Source organism: Protomyctophum bolini (genome assembly GCF_963924005.1).
Source record: "Protomyctophum bolini genome assembly, chromosome: 13".
Classification (NCBI taxonomy): domain Eukaryota; kingdom Metazoa; phylum Chordata; class Actinopteri; order Myctophiformes; family Myctophidae; genus Protomyctophum; species Protomyctophum bolini.
In genome coordinates this window covers 15,741,370-15,768,049 of record NC_137874.1, presented here as the reverse complement: position 1 = coordinate 15,768,049, position 26,680 = coordinate 15,741,370, and the positions used below count along the sequence as shown (strand labels likewise).

The following is a 26,680-nucleotide window of genomic DNA, read 5'->3' as shown; positions in this document are numbered from 1 at the left end:
TGTAATGAAAACTTAACAAAAGATTTATTAATGTAATCAGCTACAGATGAACCACCAAACGCATCCACAAGAGAAAACTAAGGGCATTTTGTCTATAATTTCAGTTCGTTTTAGTTCGTTTTGTAAACGCACAATACAGTTTCAGTTAGTTTGTTGTAGCGTTTATTTAGTTCAGTTAAACGAAAAAGTTTTATTTTCTTATTTTAGTTTTCATTATAATTTCGTCAGTTTTCGTTAACCATAATAACCTTGCTCCTGGCCCCATGCAGCTGCAGCGGCGTGCCGGCGGAGGGGAACAAGCTGCTGGCCCCCGTGGCTCTGGCCTGCTCGGGGAGGGACGGCAGCCTGTATGTGGGAGACCTCAACTTCGTCAGGAGGGTTCACTACCCTGGCATGAACACCACCGCTGTGCTGGAGCTGAGGTGAGTCAGGAGGAGGGTTCACTACTACCCTGAACACCACCGCTGTGCTGGAGCTGAGGTGAGTCAGGAGGAGGGTTCACTACTACCCTGAACACCACCGCTGTGCTGGAGCTGAGGTGAGTCAGGAGGAGGGTTCACTACTACCCTGAACACCACCGCTGTGCTGGAGCTGAGGTGAGTCAGGAGGAGGGTTCACTACTACCCTGAACACCACCGCTGTGCTGGAGCTGAGGTGAGTCAGGAGGAGGGTTCACTACTACCCTGAACACCACCGCTGTGCTGGAGCTGAGGTGAGTCAGGAGGAGGGTTCACTACTACCCTGAACACCACCGCTGTGCTGGAGCTGAGGTGAGTCAGGAGGAGGGTTCACTACTACCCTGAACACCACCGCTGTGCTGGAGCTGAGGTGAGTCAGGAGGAGGGTTCACTACTACCCTGAACACCACCGCTGTGCTGGAGCTGAGGTGAGTCAGGAGGAGGGTTCACTACTACCCTGAACACCACCGCTGTGCTGGAGCTGTATTGGCGAAGTTATAGGCAAAGAGTGACAAGAGCTGGACCGGAAGTTGGCAGAATGCACTGTCCGGCTTTAATGATCTTAAATTCCTTTACTTTAGATCTTTTTTTTTGTAATAGTACAACATAAACATTACAGAGACTTTAGTTGTCAGCACTGTGCAATACTTTAAAACAGTTGTCATGTTGCACACATGCCTAAAATTGCTGATATTTGCGCCGCCCTCGTTGAAACCAATGTATTTCATACTCCAGCTTATCACACTCCAGGACTGCATGAACAGCGCTCGAGTGCTGTTTTATGACCCCTCAATGGTGCAACTCTCTCAGCTATATGGCTCTGCGCCATGCTAGAGCTATGGTGAGTCAGGAGGGTTCACTACTGCCCTGGAATGAACACTATTTCTGTTCTAGAGCTGAGGTGAGTCAGGAGGGTTCACTACTGCCCTGGAATGAACACTATTTCTGTTCTAGAGCTGAGGTGAGTCAGGAGGGTTCACTACTGCCCTGGCATGAACACTATTGCTGTTCTAGAGCTGAGGTGAGTCAGGAGGGTTCACTACTACAATGAACACCACCACGGTGCTGAGGGGAGTCCATTCACTGTGTTGATTTTGTCAACTAAAACTGCAATGTTGACGATGTCGACTCTTTTTTCACTGACGGAAATTAAATAAAAACTAAGCTATGATGACTAAAACTGAGACTAAATATATTGACAATTTCGTCAACAGATTATAACTAGACTAAAATGTTAGGGGGGGACTAGCTCACAACTGTGAGCTTGTATATGTTTTGTTGACAGAAATCTTATGATATTTAGTCAACTCTAAAACTAACACTGAGGCGCCTGCTGGCCTAGTGGTCCAGGCGCATGCCACATAGGCTCTGGCCTGACAGTGCATCACATATTCGAGTCCTGTTCATGACAACCTTTGCTGCATGTCTTTCCCTCTTTCCTGTCATTCTTCACTAGTAACTATCAATAAAGGTAAAAAGCCAAAAAAACGAATCTTAAAAAAATTAAATATAACTAGACTAACACTAAAACATTTCAGATGACTAAAATAATGACTAAAACTAAATTAATTAATTTGCTGTCAAAATCAACACGCATGCAGAGTGTGGAAGGGAGTGGGATGGAGAGAGCGGAGGAGGGAGGGAGGAAGGAAAAGGAGAGACGGATAAAGACTCTATCCCTCTCTCTCTTTACCACTCTATCATAGAGTGGTAAAGAGCTTTGTTTCTTTGTGCTAAATGGTTTACAAAGTAACAATAAATCTTGACAGCCTCAACAATGGGGAGTTGTTTTTGTTCATTTTGTCGTTCACTGATTTATTGTTGTTGCTGTTTCTCTCTCTATCTCTCTCTCTCTCTCTCTCTCTCTCTCTCTCTCTCTCTCTCTGCAGAAACAAAGACTTGAGACATGGGTGAGTTGTCTTCATAATCCCCATTGTTCCTTTTCTTTAGCTAACATTTAGCTAACACTCTAGAGAGTTAGAAATACTCTCACACCCTCCCACTATATAGTATCATATAATTATATATTCAATTATATTTTTTTCATTCTGCCATATAGTGTGCTTGCAGTGTTCACTCACCACATCAAATAGCATAGTATTCATTCACTCTTGATAGCAGTTTGACTTCCAATTTTTTAAAGTCACAAGTAATTCAGTTAGATTGTTCCTCATTAGTTAGATTGATCGATCATATCAAATAGGTTTGAGTCCAGCTCAGCTAGGACACATTTCATATCCTGCCATCTATCCTGAACATTTCTCTAAATCATTTGTCCTTGACCTCTGTGGTTGACCTCTGTGGTTGATGTGGACGTGACAGAAATCACACAGATGGAAACTGTCTACTCCACGGCCAACTTCTCTCTTTCACTTTATAAATGATCCACTTTGGCGACACCCCAAACAGAATATTGCTCTGATGCTCTCTGAGCTCAAGCTGGCTGATTGATTAATTGTGCAAATTACAATAGTTAATTGATATAAATGTTAGATTATTATAGATTATTTACGCTTTCTCCTTACACCCAGATTCGAAACAAGAGGTTAAATTAATTTTGTCACCAACCAACAGCCATTAAGAAATGTGAATCCCTAGACTCCTTCAAAACCGCTCTCAAAGAGCACTTACGGACAGCTGCAATTCGAAACTGGCCCCTGTAAAAAAAAGTACAAGCACCCCACCCCCCCTCTTTTTTCTATACTGTACATGTTTTTACTAGTTTTTTCTATGATGTATGATGATTTATTTTTTTGCATAGAAGTGTATATCTGTTTGTCTTTAAATGTTTTGATGAATTGAAAATGGAGAACTCTAACGTAAACCTTTTGTGGTTTTATCCTCTTAAAGCACATTGTGTATTGACCTGTACCTTCCTTGAACTGTACCCATTCTACAAACTGTTAATAACAATTTTCAATCAATCAATAAACCCCTGCCCCCACCACGCCCTCTTCCAGCAACAACCCCGCCCACAAGTACTACCTGGCCGTGGACCCAGTCTCTGGTTCCGTTTTTGTCTCGGACGCCAACTCCCGTCAGATCCACCGCGTCCGCTCTCTGAACGCCGGCGGCGGCTCCACGGGGAGACAGCTCCTGGACAACTCTCAGGTGGTGGCCGGTACTGGGGAGCAGTGTGTCCCGTACGACGAGGCCCGGTGCGGGGACGGAGGGAAGGCCAACCGGGCTACCTTGATGAGTCCCAGGGGTAGGTGTTTTAGTCATTATGAGTCCCAGGGGTAGGTGTTTTAGTCATTATGAGTCCCAGGGGTTGGTGTTTTAGTCATTATGAGTCCCACTGGGGGTAGGTGTTTTAGTCATTATGAGTCCCAGGGGTTGGTGTTTTAGTCATTATGAGTCCCAGGGGTTGGTGTTTTAGTCATTATGAGTCCCAGGGGTTGGTGTTTTAGTCATTAGGTGCCCCAGGGGTAGGTGTTTTAGTCATTAGGTGCCCCAGGGGTTGGTGTTTTAGTCATTATGAGTCCCAGGGGTAGGTGTTTTAGTCATTATGAGTCCCAGGGGTAGGTGTTTTAGTCATTATGAGTCCCAGGGGTTGGTGTTTTAGTCATTATGAGTCCCAGGGGTAGGTGTTTTAGTCATTAGGTGCCCCAGGGGTTGGTGTTTTAGTCAGAATGGTTATGAATATGATGTTGGGGGTGGGGTGGCGGGAGTGAGAGAGGTCTGCTGGGGTCTATGGCCCCTATTTTGCGTGTCGTAAACTCAGGTGTTATGCCATAATTAGGCCATAACACCACCATGCGTAATCCATGCTATTAGGCAAGTCGCACTGAGCGCAAACACATAAGGCTTAACCGTCTGGCCGCCAGGATTACTTAATCTATCTATCGCGCATTGCCAAGGTTTTATCGCACACAACTCTTATTTTTGTATTTTTTTGGGCTTGTTTCTAAAGTGTAGTTGCTTATTTGGGCTGGTGTCCTAATATTGTCTAAACCAGGGATTATCACAGAGTGAGAATTCCATGTCAAGGACACCCAGATGAATGCATTTGTCTAACTAAGGACCCTATATCTAAAAGTATTTTGTGCCAGGGACCCCCATGCCAGATTTGTGTGTATTTGTCACTTTTGTGTGTGTATTTGTCACTTTTATCCAACATATTTTTTTAAATAGCAGATATACAAGCTCACAATACATCACATTGCGACACGGTGTAAGCTTGTAAATCGCCTATTTTCGAATGGGGTATAGGCAACCTTAGGCACCAGTGCCAACATTGGCACAAAGGAGGGTGTGTGTCTGTATGAGTATTTTTGGTTTAAAATAAACTATTTAAAAAAAATGTAGTCAAATAAATTAAGTTCCTCACATTTGTATGTAAATTAAATCCTGCACATTTTAGCCTACATTCGTTAAAACTCTGACTTATGACTGGGGAGGGAGTCTGGGATATAGGTGGGTTATTGCTATGAGTCTAATGATCATTATAACAATGTGAAAGAAAATATTTAAAAATAAGGAAAAACTTTACGTTAACGTTAAATAATGTTAAATATGTTGGAATTATTCATGAATCATGAAGTATCATTAAAATGTATTTCAATATGACACACTGACTATCTAGAAAATAAATACATCGCACATGGCAAAAAAAGGTTGAAAGGTTAAAAAAGATTGCAGACCCCTGGTACTTTTGGGCTCATTTTCATATACCTGGTTGCTTATTTTCTCTCACACAATCTGGCAACACTGCTCCTCAGTTGACAGAAGTGGAGTGCGCTTGAGCTGCTGTTATTTTGTCTATCCATAGATTAAGCATAATTTATCTACCGGATCATGCAGGAGTGTTGCTTGCCAAAAATGACATGAAGTGTAGTTGGGACGGATGAGTGGTAAATTAACAGGCTACACGATCATGTTCTGTAATGCTGATTTACAGAGAATATACTGGCTCAATATGTTTCAACCACTGCAGTTTGACTCGGTCGGTCATTTCTGAACCATTTTTTTAAATAATAGATTCTCCATATTCCTTGGCAAGTTTGCTTTCATTTGCATTTGCTGAAAACCTAGGGTCGGCCGCGACGGGTGAGTGCACAAATCCATATTTTGCAGCCAAGACCACTGGCATTTAATTAAGCCATATATTGGTCATTTCTGAACCGTTTTAAAAAATGAAAGATTCTCCATATTCGTCGGGTTGGACGATGTTGGCCACATTTTATAGAGAGACAGCCCTATATACACGCAGTTCCATTCCATCTGATCTGAAAGACTTGTGCACTGTAGGTGGCATTTCAAAGGCTTAGTTATTCCTTTATGAATCTAATAAAATAAAGGTTTTCACAGCTGTGTTTCCATGCTTAGAACAGAAACAAATGAAGTGATGTGTGTCTGCTGTGCGTATTGAGCTGCCTGCTGCTTTCACTGTGTGGGGACTTTCTTTCAACCCATGTTGAAATATAATAGTATACAGCATATAATCTATATATAATCTTTCTCACCCTCTCATTTTGTCTGTTTTTGTCTGTCCAGGTATTGCTGTGGATAAGTATGGCATCATATATTTTGTTGACGCCACGATGATTCGCAAAGTTGACACAAGTGGCATTGTTACCACGGTGATAAAAACAAATGACTTGACAACCGTTCGGCCTCTGAGCTGCGACTCCAGCATGGATGTAACACAGGTTAGAATGCGCACGCACGCACGCACGCACGCACGCACGCACGCACGCACGCACGCACGCACGCACACACACACACACACACACACACACAGCCCCATTATCCAGCCAGAGCAGAGGCAAGCACCAAACCACAGTGGGATCTTTGAACCATGGATCGCCTTGTCCAATTAGCCAGCCTTTATGACAGATACACACACATACTGTACACACACACACACACACACACACACACACACACACACACACACACACACACACACACACACACACACACACACACACATATATACATATATATTTAGATGGGTCCCAGCAACATGTGATGAGTCCTACTTCAACTATGCTATATTACAGTACAGTATTGCATCCCAGGATCCCCGGAGGGTGACATGATTGCGTCCTTTCTCAATTTAGTGAGTCTAAGGATGCAGGATATTTGCATCACTGTATAGGGAAGGCGACATATGCTCCATGCTTATACAAATCTCTGACAGTATTCTCTCTCTCACTCTGTGTGTGTGTGTGTGTGTGTGTGTGTGTGTGTGTGTGTGTGTGTGTGTGTGTGTGTGTGTGTGTGTGTGTGTGTGTGTGCTGTAGGTCCGTCTGGAGTATCCCACAGACCTGGCGGTGAACCCAGCGGACAACTCCGTTTATGTGTTGGAGAACAACATTGTGCTGAGAATCACACAGGACAGACAGGTTAGCACAGTGCTTTTCATGGTGGGGGGAGGTTGGGGGGGTACAACATTAGTTTTTATCATAAATAAATACATAACACAACAATTGTAGTTTCAATTAAAATTCAATTGAATTGATGTTAAACACATTGCACTGGGTCGCGTTGTGACCTAATAGATCGGCCATTTTGGCTATTGTTTCAGCCAGAAGCTATGGAGAATCGAGGATCCTTGTAAAGGTTTTGGGAACTCCTCGGTTGGGAGCTGTGTTTTATTTGCGACCACGTGTGATGTTATGTGTGATGTTATGTGTGATGCGTTTTGACTGTTTGCAGGTGAGCATCATGGCGGGCCGTCCCATGCACTGCCAGGTCCCTGGCATCGACCACTCCCTCAGCAAGCTGGCCGTCCACTCGGCTCTGGAGGGAGCCACGGCTATCGCCCTCAGCCACTCTGGAACGCTCTATATCGCCGAGACGGACGAGAAGAGGATCAACAGAGTCAGACAGGTCGGCGGACGGTGTCCCTCATATACAGTACATACGTCCATAGCAGTGTTTCCCAAACAAGAGGTCTTATGCCGCCTCAGTGGCTCCCAAAACGCTTTAGCTCAAGACCCAGAGGAGAGATTAGATCAGATGTTTGCCCGGGACCCAAGCTAGTGGAAATAGCACAATAGCACAATATCACGTCGCTTCCAGGCCCGGATTAACAATGGAATTTAGTCGAGTTTAAGCTCCAGGGCCCACAGCTTGCAGGGCCCTGTGCAAGACTATTTCAAATAGGTACAGCTGTTGCTTCTGTCGAAACCGTATTCATACGTAGGTCACTAATTTCAATGTAACGCACCACAGGAACCCCAGCTAGTGTTTTCGGTCATCCAACAGTTTCTTAACCACTCGGTGGGAGGAGACTAAAATTAGAAGATCCAGCGTCGGGAGCAGCCTTATAACTCTATGGGAGCAGCCTTATAAGTTTTACCTCTATGGGAGCAGCGTTATAACTCTATGGGAGCAGCCTTATAAGTTTTACCTCTATGGGAGCAGCCTTATAACTCTATGGGAGCAGCCTTATAAGTTTTACCTCTATGGGAGCAGCGTTATAACTCTATGGGAGCAGCGTTATAACTCTATGGGAGCAGCGTTCATTCACTGGGCGCGCAAACACAAAAGTGTCATTCTTGATTGTGTTCCGCGCATGCGAATCTCATGCACGTGCTGAAGATGGGGCCTTTTTATTTGGTGTAGCTACTGGGCCCTCGGAGGGGTTGATTCGGCACTGATTCCCCCGTGTTGTGAGCTTGTAGATCTGCTATTTTGCTACTATTATATTTTTTGTTTGTTTTAAATTGTATAAAATGTTATATATATATTTTTTAAAGCTAATAATAATCAAATGTATATAAAAGACCATGCTGGTGGTCTGGCATGTTAAGCCCTAGAGTTATAAAGGATTGAGTGCGGACCGGGAGCGACAGCCCCGCCTCCCACTATTAATTTCAATGGAAGTTGCTCAGTGGCGTTTTGCTGGAAGTACCATTATGGCTCGAGTGAGTGGAAGATGAGAGCGGACCTCAAATTTGAGGTCAGGGGCTCGGGTATCGGAGGACCATCGTGACCATCTTCACCCTCCCAATGACCTACTGTGGGGATTAGCGGGGATGGACCACTCAGAGAAGCAGGGGAACTGGGAACTGGCTTATTATCAAATTGGGATATGAAGAGGAGAAAATCTATCTTTCTTTTACCATCTGAAGGTTTCAAAAATGTAAGGGAGTGGGCAAGACATTGCTATTAGAAAGCTGTCATTCATGTATATCTGAACAAGAATGATGTGATTGAAATGACACTTCATCGAGATGCCTAACTTCTAATAAAAATATGAATGAAAAAAGAAATGGAGGTCAGGGTTGACGCACGTTACACACATGACGTCACTGAACGAACGTCCGTCCACCTCCATGAACGCGCTGCAGTTCCAGTTTTGGCCAGTAGGGAGTGACAGCCGTAATGACATTACTTCCTGCCATTTTCCAAAGCATACCATAGATTATTTATGTATACATTTTTCGAGGAAGTGATTGGTTTATTTCAGTACGAGTACGGTAATGAAAATCAACTTGCAGAGACTTGAAACCTGCTTACCGTACTTAAGGGATGGTTCAGCTTGAGATAGGACGTCCAAACTTTTTCTGCCGTTAACTTTACGTCAAAGCAGTGCTGTTGTTCAAAGTGCAGATTGATTTGAGAAGCATCGCCAACAATAGTCCCCGGTGAAAAGACAGTTTCTCAAACACAATTTAAATAGGCCTACCCATGACTTCTTTAGTGGCAACAAGTCCAAAGCATTTCCACATTCTTCTATACCATACCCTTTTGTGTCTGCCGGTGAAGCAAGTTTATCTACAAAGGCTGTCTCTCTTCTGTTCCATGTTATTGTTACACTTCCAATTACAGCCGTAGGAAGAAAGAAAGATCTCTAACTAGCTCCCCATAGCGTTGAATAGCAGCCAGTTCCATTTTAAAGCACAGGAAGCACCAGTGCTTCATGATTGATTTATTACCTTGGTTGGTTGATGCTTTATGGGAGTTATGAGCTAGTTATGAGCACGATGGGAGCACATCATCCACCAACAGTTTCCTGCTGTCTCTGGCTCACGTATATCTCCATTAAGAATACAAGAACACTCGCCCCCAAAACACGATCTCCCCAGGTCAAATCCGGCAACCTCAGAAGGGTCGCCACCAGGTATTCCTAAACGTAACCTCAGTAAAACGATGCCTAAACCAAACCTTATTCCTAAACGTAACCTCAGTAAAACTATGCCTGAACCTAACCTTGTTCTTAAACATAACCTCAGTAAAACTATGCCTAAACCTAGTTATTCTTAATCTTAACCTCAGCAAAACAAATGCGTGCGCGCCTTCCGGTTACCCCCCATAAATCAGCATACCTTTTGACTCCCTTCAGGTAAGCCCCTCGGGCGAGATCTCTCTGTTCGCCGGAGCAGCATCGGACTGCGACTGCAAGAACGACGTCAACTGCAACTGTTTCTACGGCGACGACGGATATGCTGCAGACGCCGGCCTCAATGCCCCCTCCTCATTGGCCGTTTCCCCCGACGACGGTATTGTTTACATCGCCGACCTGAATAACATCCGGATTCGAGCGGTGAGAAGGAATCGTCCGACGATCAACCCAGAGACTGGTAGGTGCAAGTGAGATGACATAAATTCTTTATTTGAGTTTATTCACACCCAGTATACTCTAGTACTCAATGTCAGGTCTGAGGACCATCAGGTGTCCAAATGGACTCTTATGGGTCTGTAACTCGCTTTGTACGAGTTAAATTAACTCTGCAATCTACACTGTAAGTGTTGATTTGTGTCCAAGGCATAAGAATTCAATTTCAATTAAATGGGGGTTCATGGCTAAATGCCACGGTTCTCAAAGTGGGGTCCTATAGCCAGGGGGTCTGTGAAATAATTCACAGATTTATTTCATTAATGTTTGTTTTTTATGCTGTATCATTACAATTATGTTTTTCTACTGTAATTGAAGTGTGCTGTCAGGTTTTGGACACAATCGTGTTTTCTGTTTATGACTATCACATGGGTCTGATTGATTTTGATTGAAAAGTTTTAATACAAAATAGTTCCAATCTAAATGTACACATGTGGTCGTATATATGCTTATTGGTGTCGCGAGGATGAAGGGGTACTTGGAAAAAGTTCTCCCCTGGGTTGCTGGGTCTAAAACGTTTGAGAACGCCCCTGGCTTAAAGTTCTCCCCCTGGGGTTGCTGGGTCTAAAACGTTTGAGAACGCCCCTGGCTTAATACAGATCATACTCCGGGGGTCATTGAAACCTTTAAAAAGGTTGAGAATCGCTGAACTAAACTATAAAGTATTCTCTCTTCCCCCTCCCCGCCCAGGCTTCTACGAGGTGGCGTCTCCACGGGAGCAGGAGCTGTATGTGTTCGACGAGGATGGCGTCCACCGTCAGACCAGCAGCCTGTTGACCGGCCAGCCGCTCTACAACTTCAGCTACGGGACGGACGGCGAGCTCGGTGCCGTCTGGGACAACACCAACGCCAGCCTGAGGATCAGGAGAGACGGAGCCGGGCAGCTCAGACTGGTGCTGCTGCCAGAGAACCAGGTAGAGAAGTATCAATACTACAGCAATATAGGAATACTCTGTTACTCTGAATTCTAAATGTACTTGAGTAAAATTCCAAAAGTAAAAGTACTCATTATGCAGAATGTCACGTTTCAAGTTTTCAAATTGAAATGTATGAAAATCTTTTGAAAATAGCAGATCTAGAAGCTCACGATGCACCACATCACGACGCATTGTCAGCTTGATTCATAATCATTACACAACTACGGGGGCGTGTTCACTGGGGCTTTTGTTTTTGTTTTTGCTGAAAAAAGTGCCTGCCTGAAAATCACTTCCAAGCGCCCATGTTGAAAATATTTTTGCTCCAAGCACCACACGTGAACGGGTGAGCGCAACATTTATTTGCCATGCTCGCTGGCTGGTGGTTAGGAAAAAAGCGCTCCCGTTGATTGTAAAGCAGTGCAAATCATAAGCTGCGCTCTGGAAATATAGTCTTGGTGGACACGGCTCCAGACTAAGTATAAATCAGGATTCAGATACGACCAGATCCAATAAACAACTTTCATCACTGGGACATATTTGTCCCACTGATGGAAGTTGGATAACATTTTATGTTGTGCCGAGGCAATTATCTTTCATCCCTGAGGGGAAATTTAGTTATTACGCCCCAGCCGAAAGTTGATACTGCAGCGGAGACAAATTTAAATATAAATCAATCTATTAGACAATCCAGCCCCAATAACACCTCGGAGACCTTACAGTTTGTGCAATAATACGGCAGCAAGAAAGGATGTGCAATACAGTATACTGTAGTCTGTAGGCCTGTAATTGCCCACCATGCCTGTGCCACAAAATATAAGTATATTACATACAGTACAGTACCATACAGTAGAATAGATGACACATCCAGTCACCTTTTTATATTAATGTTGCACAGTTTATGCTCTAACCAACTATGTACATTGTACACAATGTAATTCAGAACGTAAACTGGTTTTATACTGATGTCATAAGGAATTTTGAATGTGCAAAATGTTGTGCATACAATGTGTACATTATTTCCCATGAGTGAAAATAAATGAATAAGACATAAAGGTAGGCCTTGGTTTTGGCTAGACCGCATGCTCGCATCGGATCCTTTTAATTGGCAGAAAATAGGGCATGAGGCTCTCTCTTTCTCTCTCTCTGTCACCCCCTCCCTCTCTCGTTTAGCTCCCTATTTGTTTTGCTGTCATGTTCTGGCTCTCTCTATGGGAGGTGACACTAGCTTTAGATCCAGATGTAATGTAATGTTCTGTAATGTCTCTTTCACTCTTTGTAGGAGGTGACACTAGCTTTAGATCCAGATGTAATGTAATGTTCTGTAATGTGTCTCTATGGGAGGTGACACTAGCTTTAGATCCAGATGTAATGTAATGTTCTTTAATGTGTCTCTGTAGGAGGTGACATTAGCTTTAGATCCAGATGTAATGTAATGTTCTTTAATGTGTCTCTATGGGAGGTGACACTAGCTTTAGATCCAGATGTAATGTTCTGTAATGTGTCTCTATGGGAGGTGACACTAGCTTTAGATCCAGATGTAATGTTCTTTAATGTGTCTCTATAGGAGGTGACACTAGCTTTAGATCTAGATGTAATGTAATGTTCTTTAATGTGTCTCTGTAGGAGGTGACACTAGCTTTAGATCTAGATGTAATGTAATGTTCTTTAATGTGTCTCTGTAGGAGGTGACACTAGCTTTAGATCTAGATGTAATGTAATGTTCTTTAATGTGTCTCTGTAGGAGGTGACACTAGCTTTAGATCTAGATGTAATGTAATGTTCTTTAATGTGTCTCTGTAGGACGTGACACTAGCTTTAGATCCAGATGTAATGTGTCTCTGTAGGAGGTGACACTAGCTTTAGATCTAGATGTAATGTAATGTTCTTTAATGTGTCTCTGTAGGAGGTGACACTAGCTTTAGATCCAGATGTAATGTGTCTCTGTAGGAGGTGACACTAGCTTTAGATCCAGATGTAATGTGTCTCTGTAGGTGGTGACACTAGCTTTAGATCCGGCTGGTTCCCTGAGGTCAGTTGCAGCTTTCAACCAGGAGGTGGCGCTGATGACGTACCACTCCACCACAGGACTTCTCGCCTCCAAATCTGATGAGACCGGCTGGACCAACTACTACCAGTAAGTTAAAAATGTCTTATATTGCAGTATTGATACTTTTACTTTAACTCATTAATTGCGGCTAGCTGTTAGCATAAATCCCAGTTCCAGGTGCCACCATACGACTTCACCAAGTTGGAGTTTTCCCGCCCCCCACACAAACTCGCTACACACACTCAAGTATCATTGGCACACACTGTTTACCTTTCATCAGAAGCTTTTACATGGTGGGAGCGTCGCGGTACAAAGGCACAAATTAAATCCGAAATTTGGATGGCAGAAGATCCACCAAGGACAGCTCTCCTGGAGTCCCACTTATGGATGTTTGAAAATCCTCCTTTCAACTGCTTTGCACAGTGATTATATTTTCAATCCCATAGCTGGAGTGGTGGGGCGTTGCCATAGGAACCAGACCAATGTTAAAAGCTGCGGTGGGACTCAACCATTATATAGACAGAGTATACATTTGGGGTCCGTGTATATACAGACCTGGGATATGACGTCCCCTAGCGTCGCGGAAAGAAATAATTTAAAAAAAATCGTGAAAGTGAAAATTCCGCAGGCTTATACTGTCTATGGGAACGCAGTTTTTAGAATCCTAATATCTCGGATTCTTCTTTTTGGATCAAAACAAGCTTGATTTGCGCCTCATTGCTCGAAACGATTTGATCGCTGATTAGAAATGTTTTCGGTGAATTAAATACTGTAACATTCGCTTCCTGGATCTCGGTTTTCGAGTGAAAAGGATTTCAAAATAATAGGGTCCCTCATAGAGAATGAACGTGTGGTGGTTCTTGGAGTACACAATTCAGCCACCAGATGGGGGTGTTGGCGGCTCGTGCCGCCAGTCAGACAGTGAGGACGTTGACCTGTCTGTGTTTTCCTGCAGCTACGACGCCGAAGGTTGTCTGGCCAACGTCACGTATCCCACCGGCCTGGTGGTCAGTCTGAGGCGGGAGATCGACCAATCGGTTAACATCGACATGGAGAGCTCCACCCACGATGATGACATCACCCTCATCACCAACCTGTCTTCGGTGGAGGCCTCGTACACGGTGGTCCAAGGTAAACTATGCTCGGCTCCCACTGCCCTTTCTCATCCCCGAGGAGAAGAGCCTGGTTACGACCTAATGCACAGCGTTTCTATATGTGTTTATGAACCAATCAATCACAACACAGGTTTCATGCACGGGGAAGCTAAACAGATCTGACTGTAAAGTCTCAGTGTAACTTCCTTGGGCGGTAGCGGTACAGATTCCAGTACTATTGGATCAGAATCTGAATTTATTGTTACCTCACAGATTTACAAAGTAAAAGATCATTTGTTTTTGTGCATAGTTCCCATCGTGTCGTCTTTCCATAGAAAAATAAACTGAGTCAGTCGGCAGCGCTGTCACGTCACAGCAAGGAAGTCCTGGGTTCGATTCCCGCCGGGGACACTGTAGGGGGGCGTGAGCTCTCCTCCGCGTCATGAGTGCCCATACCCTAGGTGGATTTGGTGAAAGGGCCTTTCTGTGTGGAGTTTCCATGTTCTCCCCGTGTCCCCCAGGGTATTTACCCTCACAAAAAAAAACATGCAGTAATCCTGGTCTCTATACTGCCTCCCCCTGGTCAGCCTGATGGAGTGGAAAGGAACTGGTCGGAATAACGTGTTCCTTCCATGCACTACGTCTACCGGCCTGCTCACTCCTCATGCATTAAAGGAAGCATGAGCTCAGTTCGGGGCTCTCCTCAGGTTGGCAGAGGGAGAGTATCGCCCAGGATTACAGCTTATAGGCAAGGCATTGGCACCGGGTGAAAAGATGGGCTACAAAATTGTGGGATAAAAATGTAAGTAAATATAAAATCAACATATTTACACATAAATCTGAGATAATATATAAAGTTGCGTGAGCATAAAAGCAGATGAATAATTATGGACATTGCTGGTCTCGTCCAGCGTGCCTCCAGTGTTATTATCTTTGGGCAATTTGCTCTAAAGCAAGATAATTTAATGTATAATCTTTGATAATATACTTTATGGTCAATGACAAACTTCAGATAGCATTCATATTTCTCATACTTATATTTTAAATGATGTATCGGCCCTCCTCTGCTCGTCTTGTCTGCTCATCTATATCTCTCTTTCCTACTGTCTCCGTCTCTCTGTGGTTATTGATGCCTGCCTGCTAGATATTCAATGATAACACACAAAAAAACATCTATTTCCACTAATGACCAACATTCATCTCTCTTGTCATTTTAGCAGTAATGCAATACAGATTATTAGATTAGTTGAAAACTCAGACAAAGATCATTACATTACAGGTGAGATAGCTGCTTGGTGGCCATTAGTAGGGAATAGCCATTTCTGGACAGACAGGGAGCCACCCTTTATGTCTGTATCACAAAGATGAGTATCTATCAACTCACCAAACAATGCATGAGAGAGGGAGAGAGAGAGAGAGAGGAAGTTTTGTAGGTACAGTACATTTTATGTGAGGCTAAAATATGGATATGATACTGTACCTCATTTGGTATGTGATTAAGCTATATTAAGAGATGCTTTATGTCCTGCTAGACTAGGCTATCAATGACTAGCCTCTGCGTTTTGTTTTCACAAGACAAAGAAAAGCCTGGGCAAACGAGCCACATTCCCTGGTCTAGGAGTGGGAGTGAACTACGGTGATCCCAGCGGCACCCGCGCCTCTAGACGTCGAAATAAATAAAAAGTCTTCTGAAAGAATATATATATTCAAAGATTTGTGCCACATTTTCACGATTTTTCAAATATAGCAGACCTACAAGCTCGTAGCGTGCCAGTCGGTTGCGCGCTATGAGCTTGTATAGCTATAGCATAACATAATGCTAACACCAAAAGGTATCACACTGGCTGGGCCAGGCTAATCAAGGACTGACATACTTGCTGTTGATAAAAACCTGAATGGGAGTCTACAAGTAGAGTAGTATTTTCTTTTCACAGAAAACATAACTTTGAGATTGACCATGAACTATTTTAAATGTCCTCTCAATTTCACTTCTTAAGTTTGACTTTCTGTCTCTCTCAACTAACTCTTTAATAATTGACTAACCTATTTTCTACATAACCCTCCTGACTTCACCCATCTCAACCCTAAGGTTTGACAGAAGATATAAACACATGCAGTATGTATTTCATTCTCTAGGTGCTCGGTGCTCTGCTCTGCTCTATTCTATTCTATTCTATTCTATTCTATTATATTCTATTCCTCATTGGAGACGGACCCAATGCCAACAATATATATAATACAACAGTATTAATGCTAATGTACAATTCTGTTCTCTGTTCTCATCCCTAGTCAAATGAGCTTATCCCTCAGAGTGCATGCGTGCACACACACACACACACACACACACACACACACACACACACACACACACACGTTTTTTTTTTCATTACAGGTGACGGATTGGTGCCATGACTGGACTCACAATGTATTTTCTCCACATAATTTGAAAAGTCAAAGTCTGTCTGTCTGTCTGTCTGTCTGTCTCACACATGCATGAACACACACACACACACACACACACACACACACACACACACACCTCTCTCCCTCTCTCTCGTCATCTCTCAGACCAGATCCGGTCGGTGTACCAATTCTTCTCCAACGGCACCAGTCAGGTTCTGTTCTCCAGCGGGCTGCTGCTGGCGTTCCACCCAGAGCCCCACATCCTGGCGGGCTGGGCCAGCCCCACGGTGGGCCGCCGCAACGTCTCCGTGGTCACGGACGGCGGGGTCAACTCTCTGGAGTGGAGGATGAGGAAGGAGACCATCAAAGGAAAAGTCACTGTGATCGGCCGCAAACTCAGGGTGCGTGTGTGTGCGCGCGTGTCTGTGTGAGACGGGAACACATTCTTGTTGTTATGTACAGTAGGCCTATAGCAACATAACATTTTGTTTTGTAAAACATTTAATACGTTTTTCTGAAAACTTAGGTCCGGATTGCCCCACCCAGTTATTATGTCTGTGTCCTTTTTATGCCCATATATGGAGTTCTTTGTCAAGCTGCATGCCCAAATATGAAGTCTATGCAGATGTCAGAATGATGTCAGAACAGGCCAGGGGTGATCAGGTCCAGAGCCTGGGCAGAGGCTTTTGTGTTGGTTCTGGACAACGGAGCATCCGACCTACTCGACACCGGGCACAGCACTCCCTGTGGTGGGGTGAGACTTGTGTCCAATTTGTGGGGCGAACGGTTCTCGAGTTACGTGGATTTCAGACATACAGACATACAGAGACTTGGTGCATTTATTGATAGATGTCCCATTTCAAGTTTTCAAATGTATACAAATCTTTCGAAAATAGCAGATCTACAAGCTCACAATGCATCGCGTTGCAAACACTTTGTCAACTTTGCACCCAATATCTCTCACAATCTAATTGATTGCAGCGTGGGTGTAATTGAATAGCAAAGTACAGAATAAAATCCTTAGGTGTTAATTGCGCTTGAGACCCTTACAAGTCAATTTGGTGAAATGTTTACAGTATCAGATTTATATTAACACTGAGGTCTTTACTGTGTAGCCACCAGTCATCTGAACAAATACAACATATTTTCGTCCTTACTCTCTCTGTCTTTCCCCCCTCTCTGTTTCTCTCTCTGTCTCATGTGTGTCTTACACTGACACACATACACTCTCTTTTTCTCTATATTTCACTCTCTTAGGCCCACGGTAGGAATCTGTTGTCACTAGACTTTGACAGGACAACTAGGACAGAGAAGATCTATGACGACCACAGGAAGTTTACTCTGCGGATTATCTACGATGCTCAGGTAAACATGCTTTGGCAATGTACACGTATGATTTCTCATGCCAATAAAGCTCCATTGAATTGAATTTAGTTGTCATCATGAGAGAGTGTGTAACAGTTAAAAAACAATACGAAAGAGAAACAGGCGACAGCTACCTTCACGTCCTACCAACACCACAACGACCCATGGACATGCTGATACTGCCGCTCCAATTCAGTTGCCTCCATAATGCAGGCCACAGAATCACACTGGTTCACACAGCTCCTGTAACACGGAGAGCTGCACCCCAGTCCCCAGACAACAATTAGCTCAACGTTCGCAAGCACTAGCAGCATGTTATTTACAACAATGGAGCAGGACACGGGTGTGTGGCGTCTGCTGGCTGACGGGTCGCAAGCAGTGCCAAGCGAGTATCAGACCACACGGTCCGGCTGGGACAAATAACATAACTCTATGCCAACGACAGGAACGGGGCAGTGTGTGTGTGTGTGTGTGTGTGTGTCGGTGTGTGGGTGTGTATGTGGGCGCGCATGTGCGTGTGCGCGTTAGGCTGTTCAACAGTGACACTTGGTGGTCAAGCAACTCTTCTTCCGTACTCATGATCTCGTGGACATGCATGGGACGGACGGACGGACGGACGGACGGACGGACATAGTTGATATAAGTGGCTAGCACCACTCAATAAAACAATAGCAACCACCTACTAATAACAATTAACCCCTTATAGGGCCGTCCATTGACCTGGTTGCCTAGCAGCAGTCTGGCGGTCGTCAACGTGTCCTACTCGCCCACGGGCCGTCTGATTGGTCTGCAACGAGGAAGCATGAGTCAGAGGGTGGAGTATGACAGCTTTGGACGGATCGTTACCAAGAGCTTTGTAGACGGCAAGGTCTGGGCCTACAGCTATATGGACAAGGTAAGGCTATCCCCTGTGGTGGAAAAAGTACTCACATTTCTTACTTAAGTAAAAGTTTCATTACTGCAATGTAGAAATATGTTGCAAGCAGTGGTGTCGGTTTTTACGTACCACGGTGTGGTACAAAAAGCACACACAGTTACGGAACGGTGCACGCGCGTGCACACTAGAACACCCCCAGTCAGATAATTCACGAATAGAACGAACCAATATTTTATTATAGAATGAGTGTAGATATATTTGATATTGGTGTTCAGGCTCTGCCATATGTTTCTCCCTGCTCAGCACAATTAGATAACCATCATTAACCATTAAGAGCAGGGAGATGGATATATAACAACGCCCCATGGGGAACAGAACCAACTGCTTAAGCCCCAATGTAGTTAGAAACCAGCCAACTATTACAGTTAATTACCCTGATACGAGCAATTCATTGATCCAACAAATGTATGCAGAGCCTTAATTGATTAGCTGATTGAATAAATATGATCAATGCTGCCCCTTCCTTTCTCGGGCCAATTTAGTTTTTTATCCAACCCCTTGTTTTCCCTCTTTTTTTCTCGTCTGTATATAAATGTACTCAATAAATGAATTCCTTTAATTTTGGAGAATGGGAATAATAGATAAATAATAGTTCACATAACAAATGCTTTAAATAGTAACTGCATAATCTGCTTCAGTTTAGGATATCTTAAATCTACATTAGGTTGCCATTTATTTTCCCTATAGCTTTGCAGTTTGCACTTATTAAACCTCTTTTCATCAGGATTTTTTAATGTGATCTTTTACTGATATCGCATATCACAGATATCCCAATAAAGAGCACTTTAAAACAAACATTGTGGTTACAACAAAGAAATACCTTTCATATCATGCGTCTTTTCAATACTAATGTTGTTTCATGGAGTTCCGTAATATAGCATCTGAATTTCACATTTCCATAGGGACTTCATTTACATGACTCAGACTTCACAAACGCAGAGTGTTTGATGTCACAAGTTCTCAGAACCTTATCTGGATGCAGCACCAGCCTCCACTGCTATCTCCTTTTGTAGATTCTGTGTTTTTGATCAAATTGATATCGACTCGCTCCATAGATGTTCAAGTGGCTCTTTACCTCAGGGCCACTTTATTAAGAACAAACACATTTTTGAATAAATTAATGCATGCAAAAGGACTTTGTGTTTGGGGTTTATTAATTATTCATTAGTTTTGCTGGCCTTCATTAGTGACATTTTGTTTACACTTTGATTCCACACTGCATACATTACATTATAGCATATCCAGTCCCTCTTGTGAATAATAACACACTCACACTCTTTACTTTAGCCGTTGACAATCATTGTAATGTAATCATTGTCAGTAGTAGACAAATACAATGCTGTTAATTGCAGTAGTAACGGTAGTATTACTTTAAAAACGGGACTGCTTCACTTTTTTCACCTTCATAACCGAACGGGAGCAGCCTCCAACATTAGCGTGTGTGTGTGTGTGTGTGTGTGTGTGTGTGTGTGTGTGTGTGTGTCCCTTCTCCATGCTGACATTGTACATATCGACTCTGTTTCATCCTTGGCATTTCAAAAGGTGAAACTATCCCTTTAAGTCTTCTCCTTCTTTCATTTGGTAGATTATAAGATTAACTCTGTGCCTTCCTGTTACAGCAAAGCCAGCAAAGCTATGCTATCCTTTCTTGTTCTTTTTTTTCTTGTCTTTTTAGGTCAACTTTGTAATTAAGATCACTTCTGTCGTGGTGTATACAACAAAGCGTGTTTTGTTTTTTTGGCATGCGCTGCTGCGGGGGTCAAACCTGTGACCGTAAAGTTCCAGGACGTGGGTTGTTTCTCCTTAACTCCAGAGTCGCTCTTCCTTCCTTCCATTTCCTGCCTCTTCTTTCATCTAGTTCCTGACTGCAATGGCTCCAGAGTGCCACAACCAAGTCCTAACACATTTCTTTCTTTCTTTCTTTCTTTCTTTCTTTCTTTCTTTCTTTCTTTCTTTCTTTCTTTCTCGTTTCCTTGCTTTCTATCTATCTGTCTATCTATCTGTCTATCTTTCCTTCTTGCTTGCTTGCTTGTTTTCTTTCTTTCTTTCTTTCTTTGGCTCGTTTCTTTCCCTCCCCTGGCCTTTCCTTCCTCTGGTCTCCTCTCCTCTTCTCTCCTCCAGTCCATGGTGCTCCTGCTGCAGCAGACCCAGCGTCAGTATGTGTTTGAGTTCGACCCGACGGGTCGCGTCACCTCGGTGACAATGCCCAGTATGGCGAGGCACACCATGACATCACACGTGTCCCTCGGTTACATACGGAACACCTACAACCCCCCCGAGAGCAACGCCACCGTAATCCATGACCTCAGTGAGGACGGCAGGCTGACCAATGTACAGTACCTGGGGACAGGTACTGCTATAGCTACATTATGATCATGTACAGCAGTGGTTCCCAAACCTTTTCACGTCAAAGACCCCCAAATTGACACTTATTAACCTGCAGACCCCCATTTGAAAACATATGCCAGGGACCCCCATAAGAGAAGATTTTTGTCATTTAGCTAGGGACCCCCTGGAACTCCCTCAAGGTCCCCTGGGGGACCCCACTTTGGGAACCACTGATGTACAGTACGTGGGGACAGACGGGTACACACCTGCTAAGCTACATTATGATCACACATATGGATGACAGTTAGCAACTACAATGATACAACCTGGAGGTGTGCATATTTGAGCTGCATGGTGCCATTCATTTTTTTTGGGAGGGGGTATGGAAGTGTGTTTACGCCAGTGGTGGAAAGGAACTAAGTACATTCTTTTTAAGTACTGTACCTAAGTACAATTGTACTACTGTATTTCTACTTTTGGTACTTTAAAGTAGTATTACCACTTCACCACTTTTCAACTTATCTTCATATAATTGGTCCTCACTAATGTTCATGATGAAAAAAAAATATTTTCGTGAGAACGATGGCTTCCATTATCGCATTGCAACTTTTCAGGAATAGAAAGCCTGCAGTTTCTATTAGCTTGGATTCCCCATTGATCACTGGTGGACACAGCCCACAGCCCTCCCGTGAGACACAGTCGCAGACAAGACGTTGTGGCATTTTATTATGAACATTTGTGAGGAGCAATTACATACAGGTATGTTGAAAAGTGGTCCTACATTTTTATACCAATACTTTTGTACTACCACTGGCCCATGGGTTCGTCTTGACATTTCCAGCACCCTCTCGTGGACAGATCTGCTGACATATACAGTAGCACAGACGAACAGTCACAGACAGACGAACAGCCTCATTACCTTTGTCACGCATCGCTTCACGGCTCAACTGATATGAATAAATATGTCTACTACTACATACAGCAGTGTGAAAAAGGCGTGTTTGCTTCTGTTTATCTTCATGTCTGCTCACAGATTTCGGGGGCGACAGACGCAAGAATGTATTCTGGACAGCTCTGTTTCTTTCTTTTTTTTCTTGTCAAATTGATGGTATCATGTAGACACAGATAGCACCACTGTCATCTTACCCTGTTTCTGTCCTCCTTTCTCCTAACATTTTTCCCCCCAACGCATCCCCTCATGAACTCAGGTAAAAGGTACCCGCAAAATGCCATTAACACCTCTCCTCTCCTCTCCTCTCCTCTCCTCTCCTCTCCTCTCCTCTCCTCTCCTCTCCTCTCCTCTCCTCTCCTCTCCTCTCCTCTCAGGCCGCAGGGTCCTGTATAAGTACAGTAAACTGGGGAAGCTGTCAGAGGTTCTGTATGACGGCACAGCTGTCACCTTCGGCTATGACGAGTCCACAGGTGTCTTGAAGATGGTCACTCTGCAGAGTGGAGGATTCTCCTGCACGATCAGATACAGGTGACACGCACACACACACACACACACACACACACACACACACACACACACACACACACACACACACACACACACACACACACACACACACACACACACACACTATGAACACAGTGGCACATTAAATACCGTACACAGTATATAGCCTACAGAGACACTGATGATTTGACACTAGTGCTTTTGGATACATGGTGCAATTCTTCATGTTCATTTACCTCCAACATCCACAGACAGTCATTTACTATGAATTGTAAATGGTGCATTTATATAGCGCCTTTGCACATTCGAGAAAACCATACAAGTATACCAACCTGCACATCGGAAGCAATTAGGGGTTCAGAGTCTTGCTCAAGGACACTTCAACACTGACTGACTGGTCTGGCTGCCGGAGCCCGGGTTCGAACTGGCAACCTTCCGGTTCCCATGCGGACAATCTACCTCCTGCCGCCCCATTATGTAAATTAACACCAATGAACACAAGTACAAAAAGTACATCACCACATCCTGTAAAGTAGTAGTTTTCAATCTTTTTCATATCTGGATCCCATTATTCTATATATTGCGCCACCCCTTATCCCTAAACTCTACAAGCTCACAATGTCTCCATGTAGATCGGCTAGTTGAACTATTTTAAAGGGTTTTTTTAAATAGTAAAAAATGGCAAATTAGTTTAGTGATAAGGGTGGCGCAAGATGAAGCCCTTAGCCTCTCAGACCCAAGACGTAGAATATTTTGTTTTTATTATTGTTGGATTCGATTTAGTCCACAATGCCAAGCTGTATTGAATGATGTTGGTACCATTTAGGAGCGATTACAGGCAATCATTGATCAAAGTAACAATTATTTTACTACATTCCATAATTGTGTTTTTACCGATCATTTAACTCTTGAGAGTGTGGTTTCATTTTACGCTCTCAAGAGTTAAAGATCTACAGTATATGAGTCCATTTGGTTACCAACTCTCCATCATTTAGCTGGGGACCACCTCAAGGACCACTGGTACCCAGTAACGGCTTTCCTCGGGTGATTGTGAATGATGTGGTTGTATTTTAGTGATTCCATTCTCATTCATTCCATCCATCCAGACTCATTCATTGGTTGTCTCACCGTTGTGTTAACTTGACTCTTCTCCTGTGTAGGGAGTGACAACTGCGTTGAACTGTCCATAATCGCTGCCGGTCACATTCTCTCCTTTGCATTAAAGGTTTTTCCTCTCATAATATGCCAAATAACAGCACAAATCAATATGATGTTTACTATTCCAGGAAAGCAGGTGCCCTGCTGATCAAAAACAATGACTCTGTCACTTTGGTGATTAATCTCCTTACGTTGTTGTTGTAGTCTCTAGATGGGTTCTACACCAGAATGCTGTGTGCCGTACTTAACATCAGCAAGAGTACACATGTTACCAACAAGACTCTGTATGATGGAATACCAAGGGTGAGCCAGAAAGTATCAGCCGGGAGAATGAGAGTAGCATGACACCGCCAAAGACACCATGAGGTGCCAGGCAGCCAACTAGTTCTGTGGGAACCAACACACGGGCTGACGTCACGAGGACGTCCCACATTAACGTACGTGGATGTACTCAAGAACGACGCAGGAGCACAAAGCACCAACGAGCTGGCCGGATGTATGGAGAACCTGGGATGACTGGAAGCGACGATGGAGGGCTCGTCTGAGAGAGACGTTATTGTTGTTGATATTGATAGTATTGTCATAACCCTTGTTCCAACAGGAGAGTGGGCCCCCTGGTGGACAAGCAGTCCTATCGATTCTCCGAGGAGGGCATGGTCAACGCGCGGTTCGACTACACCTACCACGACAATTCGTTCAGAGTGGCGAGTCTGAAGCCTGTGATCGGCGAGACCCCGCTGCCCGTGGACCTGTACCGCTACGACGACATCTCGGGGAAGGTGGAGCACTTTGGGAAATTCGGTGTGATCTACTATGACGTCAACCAGATCATCACCACGGCGGTCATGACGCTCTCCAAACACTTTGATGCTCACGGTCGGATTAAAGAGGTGAGCCCATCACATCTATTCTGTACACCTGTGGTACACCTTCAAGACATTTTTCCCCCCCATTCTGAATTCCCATAGACTTTTCTTAAATCGCGTCAAATATGTATAACTGTGTTCCAAAAATAAACAAATGATCCCGGCAGTTTGACTATTATGCATATGAAGAATCAACTGACGGCAAGAAATCACTAATGTCACTGCCACTGAAGTAGTTACATTATCGTAGAAACACACTGTATCAAATATGAGTGACTGACTATCGTAAACAATACAGAGCCATGTGACCCATTGCCTCCCTGCTTGGCACTCAAGGGTTGGATTGAGGTAAGTCCCTGCGATATATATAGCGCCATGTCCAGAGGGTGTACTTGTACATCAAGCTGCCTCATGCTAAGGAAACGGGAGATAGGGCTCCAATTTCGTCGCCGCCTTTACCCGCAACGCGGCCCGCAATTCAGCCGGTGCCCGAAAATTACGAATATAGGAGCTTTCTCTGTCCCTTAATGGTATTTTCGTCCAGCATCACCCGCTATCTTTTTTGCAGACCGGTATTTGCGTCTAGAGATTTGAGGGGTGCACACTGCACAGCACAAGTGAGACTTCAAGGCAGCAACGCAACACTCTTCCACACCTATGCATAATATAACGGGTAACGGAGGTGTTTTAGGGATTTAGACAGGTAACCAAAATATCAACTTTAGTGGGGGAACACCCCTTCCCCACTGCTAGATCCCAAAACAGTGTATTTAGAAAGATCAGTCGAAAATGGAGGCCATAGGCTCCTGCCCTATAGGCCTCATACTCGGCAAGGCTTACTTATGTGAGGAGACCCGGGTTCCAATCCCGCGGGTAGGCATATGAAACGTACTGTAGCTTTTCACTCATTCCCTCTGAACATAATGCCTCTTCTCTAGGTCCAGTACGAGATCTTCAGGTCGTTGATGTATTGGATGACGGTTCAGTATGACAGCATGGGTCGGGTTGTGAAGAGAGAGATAAAGATTGGCGCGTACGCCAACACCACCCAGTACAGATATGAATACGATGGAGACGGCCAGCTGGTAGGCGTTAAGGTGAGGAGAGTATACGTCTAATCTCTCGCTTGGGTCTCGACCTAAAAAGTTTGGGAACCCCTGCGAAGAACAATTTAAGCGTATCGCTTAAATATTTACAGATACACAATTTCAATCCAGAGAGAGAGAGAGAGAGAGTGTGTGTGTGTGTGTGTGTGTGTGTGTGTGGGTGTCTTATCAGTTCAATAAGGGACATTAGGGTCATTTAGTTTCCAATTAAGGGACGTTGATTCCGTATGTCAAGGGTCATTTGGTAACTCTACATGCACGTAACAGAAGAATGAATGTACAATGTCAAGCAGAACTGTATGAACTTCAAGACAATGCATTTTTTTAACCTTTCCTTCCTTCCAGGTGAATGATTGGTCGGCGTGGCGCTACAGCTACGACCTCAATGGAAACCTCCACCTTCTGAATCCCGGCAGCAGCCACCCGAGCAACGCCCACGCCGGCAACCCCGGGGCCAGGCTCCTCCCCCTGCGCTATGACCTCAGAGACCGCATCACCAGACTCGGGGACATGCAGTACCGACTGGACGAGGACGGGGTGCTGAGTCAGCGAGGCTCCGAGTTCTTTGACTACAATTCCAACGGCCTGTTGGAGAGAGCTTACAGTAGACTGCCTGGAGGCTGGAGCGTCAGGTCTGTCTGTGTTTGTACTGTCAGTGTCTTATCTTGGCTTGTTGATGGACACGCTTTCATTACAATTCAGTTGACTACCCTTTTTTCACTGATGAAAACGAAATAAACAAATCTATGCTGACTAAAAGACTAAATATATTGACTATTTAATATAACTAAAAAGTAGACTAAAATGTTAGGGAGGGACTAGTAGAGAAGAGATCCAGTAGAACTAAAACACAAGTAACTTTGTTTGTTTGTGTTCAGGTGAAACTGAAAATAGCTGACACTTGATTGCATGCAACAAGTGTCAGCCATTACGATTTACAACAGCCATCAAGGCAAGCCTTTTTGCTGACA

The 26,680-nt window shown here is 44.0% G+C and overlaps 1 protein-coding gene across 1 annotated transcript in view; it reads left to right on the top strand.

Annotated features, from left to right (window-relative positions):
- The window catches only part of LOC308327545 (teneurin-2-like), a gene marked incomplete at its 5' end in the record, with an annotated part of 87,529 nt that overhangs the window by 52,428 nt on the left and 8,421 nt on the right, over positions 1 to 26,680 (top strand). The window contains 18 exons of the mRNA XM_080781066.1: positions 270 to 422; positions 2,348 to 2,368; positions 3,419 to 3,666; positions 5,955 to 6,109; positions 6,707 to 6,808; positions 7,122 to 7,295; positions 9,757 to 9,994; positions 10,720 to 10,943; positions 12,938 to 13,080; positions 13,949 to 14,124; positions 16,656 to 16,891; positions 17,748 to 17,855; positions 18,562 to 18,750; positions 20,914 to 21,142; positions 22,447 to 22,600; positions 24,339 to 24,627; positions 25,542 to 25,700; positions 26,055 to 26,341. Of these exons, the coding sequence (XP_080637192.1) occupies positions 270 to 422; positions 2,348 to 2,368; positions 3,419 to 3,666; positions 5,955 to 6,109; positions 6,707 to 6,808; positions 7,122 to 7,295; positions 9,757 to 9,994; positions 10,720 to 10,943; positions 12,938 to 13,080; positions 13,949 to 14,124; positions 16,656 to 16,891; positions 17,748 to 17,855; positions 18,562 to 18,750; positions 20,914 to 21,142; positions 22,447 to 22,600; positions 24,339 to 24,627; positions 25,542 to 25,700; positions 26,055 to 26,341 (3,285 nt within the window). The remainder of the gene's footprint in view (positions 1 to 269; positions 423 to 2,347; positions 2,369 to 3,418; positions 3,667 to 5,954; positions 6,110 to 6,706; positions 6,809 to 7,121; positions 7,296 to 9,756; positions 9,995 to 10,719; positions 10,944 to 12,937; positions 13,081 to 13,948; positions 14,125 to 16,655; positions 16,892 to 17,747; positions 17,856 to 18,561; positions 18,751 to 20,913; positions 21,143 to 22,446; positions 22,601 to 24,338; positions 24,628 to 25,541; positions 25,701 to 26,054; positions 26,342 to 26,680) is intronic.